Genomic DNA, 11,641 nt, shown 5'->3' on the forward strand with positions numbered 1-11,641 from the left:
CAACTTAAACTTATTTTAGGTTTAAATTACAGTAAACAATGCGAAGACACTAAAAACACGATATACTAGAGCTAGGAAGAAAGAAATCCTAAACGAAAATGTACTATACTTCTTCAGGACTTTCCAAACGTAACTAATTTTTAACACACCTGTTACTAACAAGTCGGCAATCAAAACAGAAGTGATCCGACTATAATTTATTTGAGGACAGTTATTCTGCAGCAGCTGCCCGACGTTTCTTCAAACGTTTTCCGTAGAGCCGAGCGTTAGCTCTATGCTGACGGATGGCATGGAAGGCGCTGTACCTTAGTTCAGACGATGTTGGTTTGTGGGCCTTCAAACGTTTTGCTCTTTGAGTAATAGGGAGCACCGGTCGGCGGAGTTGTGTGGCCTTCTTAACCTCGTCGGCCTGAAACGGAAATATAGGAAATGAGACCAAAATACCAATGTTATAGAGAAACAAACCAGGGTTATGAGGTATTACAACATACACATGAGTAAACACTTATAAGACAAATTTGGTCATGTTATTAGTTCAAGTAGTATGATTGGAGAGACGACACAAGGGGCTCATCACAGTAAGTCATCATAACGTCACCCCTTATATCGTAATTATAAAGAAAATCAACATCTATGGGAATCCTATGATGAGAACCTCATTACTATAGTTACGAAAAATGGGTGATACAACAGACAACTGGCGGTTATTTGAAATAACTTTAGTTACTACTGTGAGGAGCTTAAGTTATCATAAATGGATTTTGAAATGGCTTACAAAATATAGACGTCCGAGTACTGTGTGGAAAACGCAACTACCAACTGCATTAATGTATGTGGTTCTAATGTCAAGCACACAACCGAATCGCTGGTTACTAAAACCTATCTTTACTAGCCTATGAGCACAATCACTACTTTTTTTAGTATAAAAAGTACCTATAAGTCTAACGGTAGCCACAAGGGGAAACAAAATTACGAGAACTGGCGAAACGTCATTGGCACTAACTTTTTGCATATGGCAAGAACTATTTGGTATAGAAATCCGAGGGCAGTACTCATGCATGATAAACACTTACTAGTAACTAGAGGATCAGACTTGAAGGGAATAAGATTGCTATCGGTTGCTTCTCTAGCACTAATGAATGACTAATTTATCAAGGAATAAGGATTAGGGGATCAAGTAGCAACTGAAAAGCAGTGGCACATTTCTAAGCCTAGATCTTTAATGTGCTGAAGTTGGATTCACATGACTTTAAAACAACTGCATGAACATTAACTCACAAGCACTTCAGTTACAGTATATGAATAACTCAAAATCAAGTAAACAAACCTTTGCATCCATGGCCTGAGGCTTCGCTGGATTTAGAGGGAACAGTATGAGTTTAGCTTTGTATGCTTTGAGTCGAGCAACATTTCTTTGTAGCCCTTCGACAGAGACGTTTCGTCGACGGTGATCAACGGCTATCCCAATAGTGCGGGCGAATTTTGGATTCAGACCGGCTGCGCGCACTTCTTGCAATGAGAATCCACGCCCTGATCTTACTTTCATATTGTATCGGAATGTTGGACAGTTGACAATAGGTCGAAGTGGACCAGAAGCTGGCCTCGGTGCGATTCGTTGAGCTTTAGCTTTTCTAGCCTGTCGTCTGCGTTCTTTGCGTGCTGGTTGGTTGAACCATGTTTTCACCATAAATTGCCACTTTTTTCTGAAGTGGTTGTGATGCAGAACATCGTTACCGTGAACCATTGTCTAAGTATCAAAAAACGTTAACCCACGAGGAAACGGGTCCGTTTACTGTACCGCCAACTTACTGAGATTATTTAAACAAACTCGAATAACAAAATGAAATGTGTAGATTGTCCGTTGTGTATGGAAATTATTACTTGATTACACAGGCGTTATTATACTTTGGGAATTTAAGCGGAGACAGCTTTAGTCTAATGTTTATATTAGAGAGTCGAAAAGATGAAGTAAAGTATTTTTGTACTCACAGTTCGATTTTGGAAGATGACGAAAGTGTAAGTCACTATCGGGTTTAAGATAACCGGTCATTCGCAGCAATAGTATTGGTGGATTTTTTGGACATACTTTGGTTTGTTCCAGTGGATTTGGAGCCAGTTGGAACTGGTGTCGCTGTAAATAAATCCCCGAAATCAATAACACTGTGAGTGTTCGACATTGGATGCTGGCCACATTAGTTTCAATGGACTAATTTAGCTGAAGGCGCTCAGTCATGCATCCACACTAGACTGCGATCGCCAGTCAGTTTAGATCAGTCACTTCTCGATATATTGATAATCTGTCAAATATATCTTCGAACCCCTTCGCTTCTGACTATTGGTTTTACTAGCTGGCGAGACTCAATTATAGAAGGTGTTGCTGGTTAAAGTGTTGTCAAACTACAATGCCTGTGGTACATTCACTGGCTTCACTGGTCTAAGTTGGATTTTATTCTTGTCAGTATGGCTAGGTGTACATCGATCAACAATGAGCTTCAATAATCCATTAATCTCAAGATTTTACGGAGATACTAAACTGACTTCCAGCTAATGGGAGATTAGTAGTAACCAATCATAGAAGTAACATCAGATTTGTTCATAGTGGCAGTTATATGTATAGTAGTGAAGAATAAAGAATACGGTCTTAAAAAAACAGGGAAGAAGAGAGACGAATATACCGAACAGCAGCTGGAGGATAGTAATAACGAGTCAACAAAGCGAATAATGTTTCATAGTGAACATAAAATTGTGATTGCTGAATAAACAAGGCATAGTCATACAAGGTCAAAGAAAGTAAATGTGGTGGTGGGAGTTTCATGTTATCATCGGCGGGTTCGTTTATCGATCACGCTTTATAGTTACCGTAGCTTCAATGAACCTGATCATGTAGTCAGAAAACTAATTGATACCCGGCCCATTTTCGAGGCAAAACAAGCTGATGAAATAGTTAACGAAACGTATTATCCAATTTCAAAGATCACAAATACACTTCGGTACCAGAATAATGAACAAAGTCGCTAGCAATCCAAGATGTCTCTTAGCCTACAGCAATAAAATTAATTGGCTGTTATTGTATTCCCATTTTTCAACGCCATTACCCAACCTACTCATATTCAGTCACGGCGAAGGTGTTAGTGATGTCCACAATCTATCTAGTCGCTGGTTAAACACCCACGTGTCAACCTGGTCTGAATGGTCTGTAGACTATCCCTGTTGCATGTGACCTGCCATAACCTGGACATTATTATCCCACCATATTGATGTGGCTTCGTCTCATATTTTTGTACTATTCATTTCGAAAAGGCACGCAATATTGGTCGGTATGTTTGTAGGTTTCGCTCAATGTCTACAACTTCCTTAGTGATTGTACTAATCGAACTGATTTTACGTTTAGAAACAGATGAAGTTTAAAGACAAATTTCCCTTGTTGTGAATATAACTTTTACATAGACTATAGGCCATCATTATGGTGTTTATAGTTCACAAAGAATATCTTTAGGACAAATTGAATCCTGCAGAAGATAAGACACTTACTGTGCGATAATGCCCAAGGCATGCAATCCGCACTTAATCAGTTGGCAATCAGTGTCCGCAGGTACGGCATGTGCTTTGCACCCTCCAAGTGCAAAGTACTCCTACAAGACTGACAGCATTCTAATCCTGTACTCACCCTGGATGGTGAGCAGATTGAAGTAGTTGAGAAGTTCGTGTATCTAGGTAGCTATATAAGTGCTGGTGGTGGCGTGGGTGATGAGATTGATGCACGTATAATGAAAGCCAGAGCGGCTTATGCCAATCTGGGCCATCTTTGGCGCCTTCGTGATGTTAGTCTGGCTGTAAAAGGTCGGATCTACAACGCGTCAGTGAGAACAGTTTTGCTCTACGCTTGTGAAACCTGGCCTCTCCGAGTTAAGGATGTTAGACGACTCTCTGTGTTCGATCATCGTTGTCTCCGAAGGGTTGCTGACATCCAGTGGCAACACCATGTTAGTAATGCAGAGGTTCGGCATCGTGTGTTCGGGCGCAGAGACGATAATTCAATTGGTGTCACCATCTTGAAACACCGACTTCGGTGGCTTGGACATGTTTTACGAATGTCGTCCCAGAGGCTTCCACGTCGTGCATTATTTGCCGACTCTGGGACTGGTTGGAAAAAGCGGAGAGGAGGTCAGTGTATGACATGGTGTCGTGGCATGAAAGAAAGCTGCAAAGGGCTAGCTTGTGTTGGTCCTTCACGACTCCCTGGCTGGAGTCCGAGAGATGGTGCAACACAGTGGCTAGAGACGTTATCAGATATGGCTCAGAATAGAAGCCAGTGGCGTGCCTGCTGCAACCTTCTTTTACTTTCTTCATAAAGAGTGGTTCTAACTTTCCTAACTGAAAGAGTCTTCTGGTTGTACATTTCAGTCCGCCTTATCTTTTCATCCCTTCTCTTCCTACTTTCATTATTTTGTGTGGCGCATATGTATCTGGTGCCCTTTTGTACCAATATATATGTGTTTAAATAAATAATTTATTTATAATAAATAAATAAATACACTCAAATGAGCAGAATTACAAAACGATGGAACGAAGACTAGTAGCTCCATTAGATTTGTCTTTGAAAATGATGGGAAGTCTACAGTAAAAAATTTAGATAGTGCTGCATATATACCGTTGCTCTGGTATTCAGTCGACTATAAATTTTACTTACTCATGGCGACTTTAGGCTTTAGGTATCTGATATCTTTACCACTATTAAACACTGTTCTTTAATTATAGCACTTTGCATCAGCTTTATCACTCCTAGTAAGCTTTCTCACAGACTTCCACAACGACTGGCCTGATTGGGATTAAACCTGCGCTCCACTCTGTGGATATTCTTTGGAGTTTAAACTCCCTACCACTCTGATTACTTCCACCATGACTATTAAGTTCAGTCGTTCGGTGACTTCTTTAGAGTCCGAATACCCTGGGCTATTGAAACTGCGTCCGTTCTGCTTAGTTCGTAGCCAGAAAGCCACCAACTACTTGGTCTCAACTCAGCTTGTTCTTACAAGCCTCCTTCAATACCAATTTAGTGTAAGGAGTGAAGGTTATTGATAGTTCAAGTGGGTTAAGTAATAAGGGTAGTCTTGATAGCATAGCTCTTCGAGCTGTTAATTAGCTGCCCTTATCTACTACAAACCCTTGTGTGTTGTTTACTATGTTCCACTGTAATCCAAGAGTGAGCTCTGTATGTGATGGTCCTGTGGATAAATTGCGCGTTTCCGATCCTTAATATGGTGACCACACACCTCTCAACGTTTCTTTACGGTTGGAAGCAAATTTTGTCAACTTAAATCCTCCCTTTCAACAATACACCACGAAAACCAGTTGACAAATATTGAGCCACTTTAGTGCCCTTGAAGGACACAAGGCAATCGCCCGCGTAAAAGTACTTGTTAACCATCCCATCTTATTCTGGTTTACCTAGTCTAAACGTAGTTATAGCTCGACCCAAGGCACAGTCGGTATAGAAAGGTGACAATGTGGCACCAAACGAGTGGATGGTCATTCTGTGCTCAAAGATGGTCCTTCTCGATTCGTCATCCAATCAAAGGAACCTCAAGTGATCTCTGTCTCCTTCGAACACTTTGGCTTGTAAGAACATCCCTCTTATATTCGCTGCTATCGCAGTTAGGTGCTGTCCAAATCTCAACAAGACACCCAGCAATGGTGTTCTGCGATTCATCCCGCTTAGTAGCATGTTTTTAATGACAGAAATTAATGCTTCGCCCACCTGTCAGACACAACCTTTGCATTAAGCGGTTTTCTAATTGTTATAACTGGGAAGTGTGGCAAGTATCACCCTCCAGGCGCCTGTTCCAGAGCCGTTTCAAAATACTATTTCCTTATTTTCCTGTATTACATTCTAGTAAATTGTCCACTACTCAGGGCACCTTTCAAACCTGCTTTTTAATCTGTCGAGGCAATTATTGCTGCCTCACGATCATACGATAACCTTCCTTCTTCTGTTCTCCAGGGAAGACCTATCAAGAAATGGCCGCTGCGTAATTCACACTAACTTTCAACCAACTCCACTGCTCTAATATCTTCAGTAGACAATGTCTTCATCGAATATATGCATAATTACTCGTTGTAAATTCAGCCTCGATCGTACCCTGATACAAGTCACTTCGATCGTCGGTGGCACCGGGCCAACCTAAAGGTTTTTTGTTGCATATAACTCATTGCTACCCATAAGCCTCAGTTTTATTACTTGATGAGCTTCTAGGACACTACACCCATTTAGAACCATGACTATTTTATTTAATAATTGTTGAGTACATAATTCCTTCAGATAAAGAATTTTTGACAGTATGGGGTCATCTGACAAAGATGTCGCTGCTAATCTCATGTGTGACATTGTATATGCTATGAAAACGCGAATGGCCGGGTCTCGTGCTATGGATTATTACTACACCGTCACCTTGCTAAAGACTTCGTCATACTAAGAAACAAAACACTATCTTCACATTTAAGTCCCAGGCGATGAGCTAGCCCAGCATCGATTAGTGGAAAATCCGACCCGTCATCCAATAATGCATTTACTTCCTTTTATTAAAAGGGTCTCCAAATTTTAACTATGATGGCACCTAAGTAAATTTTCTTCCTGTTAGGCATCGTATAGATGCAATTCACTTTACACACTTGGCTGTTTATCTGTATTTGATTGACCTCTCCACTCAGGGATCCCAACAACGGATGAATCTGTTCCTCAAGTAAAATACTTATTTCAATAGTTGAGATCATGAGTCAATTGAAGCTAAACCACTATAAAAATCCTAGAAGCACTGGACGACCGTTTCGTTCTATTGTGGGGCTCCTCAGCAGTGCGCATCCACCATCCCGCTCACGAGATTCGAACTCAGGACCTATCAATCTCGCGCGCGAGCGCTTAACCTCTAGACCACTGAGCTGGCTGGCATCCAACGGTGTTGATGTCTAACTTCAATTAATCCACGAAATTGAGTGACACATCTACCATTGTCTTCAGTGAGTTACTATCCCACGACAGACCTGAATGAATTCCACTGGTCACTGCTTCTCACTAGAACTCCAGGAAATACCTCTTGAAGCCAGTCACTAGTGGGCATGTGTTGAATAATATCAGTAGTTTTTGTGGATATTATGGTAATTTCAATAGTTGAGATCATGAGTACTTATGTACCCACCTTAGAAAAACTAAAAACACAGGTATTTTCTTCCCTCAGACAGCATTGTTCGTTGTATGGGTAGGCTGGATAATTTGTTACCTCGAATCTACTCTATGACTCAGGTTCATAGATTGCGAGTTATTCCTGTGGGCTAGTAAACTATATATACATCTATTTAAGAAGTCTATCACGTCCTTGGATTCTTCATTTATTGTTGTTTTGTTGCTCTCAACAGTTACAAAGGCTCTACCTGAGAACACAGATGGTCTACCAAATCGTTGCTTCGGAGTTTTCTTGGCCACGTTATACGCTTCAGAGGCTTGTAAGAACTCGCAGCATTTCATTGCTCTTGCGGCTGCTCCAGTACACGGTCTCACCAAATACAAGAATTTTACTTCGCTTGATAGTCTGCCGTTTGCTAGCTGCACCTCGACTTCTCCAGTAAACCCAGGGTAGTCTGCCGTATCACCACCAAAATGCCTAGGAACATGTTCAGGCAGTCTTAAAAACGATTTGTTTCAGTTATTAAGAGAAACTAATCCAAAATTTATTTCACCTTCACTACAAATGCCATCCATCAAACACCAATTATTATCACTAAAATTATCAGTCGCCTAACCTTCAGACACAAGTTCACGTCCCCGTCATACACAGGCACCTCAGCAAAGACAGTCCAATGACGGTATCCAACCATTTGTGAAGAATTTACAAAGGTCAAAACTGAACCAAAGCCAATATCGAACTAAGGGCGAATCACGTTGCTACTCATTGCGAGAACCGAATTCCTATTGAGTGATGAAGAATTGTGTATGGATAAGGTTGAGCTCTAACGAAAGCTGTCGCGGTAGGAATGTCAACGTCCTCATGTGAAAAGAAATCCAACTGCCAAACCAAAACTAGCGAACGAACAATGACACAGGAATCCGTTTGTTCAACGATTAAAACTAGTTCACTCACTGGCACAATGTAAATTACAAATGTTTTCGTTGGATATTCTCTGTGACTCTGGATTAAAAACATGAACTGCAAATTCCATACAACACAACCAGAAGTGATCATAGTATGGTAATACTGGCTCCCGAAAACGAAATTACGGCACGACCATAGAAGACAGATAATTCAACACCTCATCTTCTTTGACAGGCGTTCGTGGAAAAATTTTCATACGTACTCACATAAGCATTCCAAAAAGGGTCTTACAGTATGAACAGTTTTATTTTGTTGCGTAAGCGTCTGGATGTAAAAACACGATTATTGGTCTTTGGCAACCCTAGGGATGGTAATCTAGCCTTTCAACTGCATTAGCCCCAAGGAATTCAATAATTGTTGATATGTTGAATGAATTTTCCCAAAGCATCAAGGTTGCTAGAAACAGAAGTTATCGCGTTGCCAGGATGTTGAATGGTTGGTTGTAAGAGTAAAGTCGACAAAGGGGAGTCATGATATGAGCAGTGAAATAAAGAAGCCGTGAAAAACTACGGAAGCTATTTTGGGGGGCATTATTTCACTTAATTCAAAGCCTGTAAAACACTAACATTTAGTTTTGTCCCTAGGTTGTTCTACAAACCATAAGATTTAGTTTGATGTATGATTCACCGCCATACCATTTCCTGTTCTAGGACTATTGTAATTTAAACGCAGCCTTCGGTGCTCTAATTTTAACCTTAATTCTCATTTTGGACGTAGTTGTATATTTCTTACTGTTTGAGTGTTGTGGTCATGTAAGTCATCTATTTATTCATGTATCTTTTCTACACTAATCTGAGTTGGGAACCAGGAATAAATCAAGCAGTGTTCCAGTTGACTCACCTCTCTTCTCGCCTGTCAACTAATTGGGTGATAGAATAAGTTTAGTCTCTCTGCCCAAGGCTGGTAGCTTGAATTCAGACTAACGCATTTCTAGATTCAAGATTATACCAGTTAGCCAATCATGTCAAGGCCGTATCTAGATCGAAAAATGTTGGGCAGACATATCAAGGACGTAACAGTTCAAGCTAAACAGATTCAGTAAATTAATAGAATTGATCGAAATGTCACATAAGCGGTGACGATATTAATTGGGGTAGGGTGGATTAGTAACAAAAATACAAATATACATGTAGATAAAAACATACATCTCTCTGCGAATGTATGTACATCATCTCCGTTGCAGCCGAAAAACGATGACGCACTCTTAGGTATGTGTTTATTTAGCCTTTCCTTGAAGCCGTATCTTATTTCATACAGACATAATCGTATATTCTTTTTGGAATACGATATCTAACTGTGCAAATGACTGTCGAATACACCAGTTCAATGCTGTTGATTAATTCGCACTCAGCTGTGTGATTAATTAATAACAAGGATGAAATGGCCGTCCATTGCTTCCAGGTTTTTTATGGTGATCTAGCTTCAATTAACTCATGATTTCAACTATTGAAAATACAAAAAAATATGGAGAGTAATTTGCAAACCTGAATTTTAAACATTGAAGATGTCTATATTCTTCTAGTTTTTATCGAGGACATATCTTTTTAAAACGAATAGAAATAAATATAATTTATTAAGTGCTTGATTACTTTGGACAATCTTCTCATATATATGTAACAAATGAGGACTTGGATTAGAAAAACCGAATTATCGTTTATTGCAAATTTATAGTGTCCTTTGGCAAATTGTGAAAACTATACATGGAATAAATTCACTTGGTATTGTTTGTTTGCATCTTCCCATTGATAGTTAGAACCGCGACTGATTAGTCTCTTCTTGGCATTTGTACATACTGTGCGGATTCCCTCGATATTGCCTTAATTCACAAGCATTATAAGCAAAGATGGATAGTTGCTAGCACTGGAATCCAGGATGCGCGTTTAGTCCTATTTGGGACTTTTCAGTTGGATGTACCCACATCTTAGAGTTGATGTTCACTCTGGGACTCGAACCCAGTACCACTCGCTTCGAAAGCCATCGACCTATCCACTTAGCAAGTGAGTTCTGATAGCCACTTGGTTGTGCAATAGGGTGAAGTTTAAATTCACTTGGTATTGTTTGTTTGAATCTTCCTATTGATGTTTATAAACTGCAACTGATCAGTCTCTTATCGCCATATGTGCATACTGTACGTATTGCCTCGATATAGCCTCAATTCGCAAGCATTATAAGCAAAGATAGGACGAAACGCGCATCCTGGATTCCACTGCTAGCCACTATCCATCTTTGCTTATACATGAAATACTTTATATGCAAATCTCCCGTCAATCGTCCTTTACATTCTCTGTGGTTCTTCCATTTCACATTTCTTCTTTATTCCTCATTCTGTTTTCTTTAAATCGATCTTCTTAGCCTTCTGCTTCTAGGTATTCCACTCCCGATTGGTATTACATACTACTTATGCTGAAAGAAATAAATAGAATACACCACTTATATAGTAATTTTCTCAAAAGATAAAATGTATTATGTCACAATTGTAGCTTTGTGGTTTTGTTCTTTCAAATATTGCGTTCGTTCAATTGCGAAATAGATTCTATGTAAAAAATTTCAAGGACGAACTATTGTCAACTCTTTCTTGAAATCGTTCAAATACTTTTATTACCTTTATGGAAGCATAACGTTTTATTTCATTGAATAATGTTACAGAGTAGAAATGAAGATTTCCGACTGGCTTGATTTCAATTATATCATCAGTGGTTCAGAATAATAAATCATAAAAAAAATATACTTCCCATATAGGTTATGCAACTACACATCACTAGTTAATTATACCATTGTTGCGTCGTGCTCGTTCGGCGAGGTATCCAATTCTGTAGCGTCGTGCTCGTACGGCGAAGCCTCCAATTCTGTAGTGCCGCGATTCGTTAATCGTTCGTTTCGATAATCGATATAATTCTAATCTTAACGGCGCGTAAAATCAGAAGACAAAGGATAGCAGCAACTACAGTTTATTGTCGAATAACTCAGGTGAGAAAGTTAGCAACACCTGAGCGAATAATAACGAGCGAGTGAACAGGCGAATAAGCGAAGGAAGCGAACGAGGCGGAAATGACATGCAGTGGAGATGGCTGGGAAGCCAACTCGAGAGCGAGGCGAAAGATGATGCGTATTGGAGATGGATGGGAAGCCAACTCGAGAGCGAAACGAAAACAGCGCGTATCGGAGATGGCTGGGAAGCCAACTCGATTTAAGCAAGCGTTAATCAACATTTATAGTCAGACAAAAATGAGTGACAGACATATGATGAATAAGATACGAAATGTACACATATATGCTCATATAAAAGTATAGCCAAGGTTAATAAGCGAATAATGAACAAGATCAAAATATGACTCATGACAGGCGAATTGGCTTGGCCAGTAGCTAGGATAAAGTATATGGGCTTAACAAATAAACTGATACTACATAGCTCCCTTGTAGAAAATAGCACATTTATAAAAAAATGTTTGTTTTCGAAAAATAACACTGAAGCGGTATGTGGATAATGTCAAAATGTG

At 39.8% G+C, this 11,641-nt stretch overlaps 1 protein-coding gene and 1 non-coding gene across 2 annotated transcripts; both read right to left on the bottom strand.

The window, feature by feature from the left end:
- Smp_022640 (putative 60s ribosomal protein L13 (BBC1 protein homolog)) lies at positions 1–1,805 on the bottom strand. The gene is made up of 2 exons (XM_018792983.1): positions 1,328–1,805; positions 1–409 (listed from the first exon to the last, which is right to left on the bottom strand). The coding sequence occupies exons 1-2, from the start codon at positions 1,742–1,744 to the stop codon at positions 212–214; spliced, it is 615 nt and encodes a 204-aa protein (XP_018647541.1). The 5' UTR covers positions 1,745–1,805; the 3' UTR covers positions 1–211.
- An 8,270-nt stretch (positions 1,806–10,075) lies between these two features.
- Smp_tRNA_00524_Pseudo_TCG.1.1 lies at positions 10,076–10,146 on the bottom strand. The gene has a single exon. It is a non-coding gene (tRNA).
- Positions 10,147–11,641: the final 1,495 nt, after the last annotated feature.

Source organism: Schistosoma mansoni, chromosome 1 (genome assembly GCF_000237925.1).
Source record: "Schistosoma mansoni strain Puerto Rico chromosome 1, complete genome".
Lineage (NCBI taxonomy): Eukaryota > Metazoa > Platyhelminthes > Trematoda > Strigeidida > Schistosomatidae > Schistosoma > Schistosoma mansoni.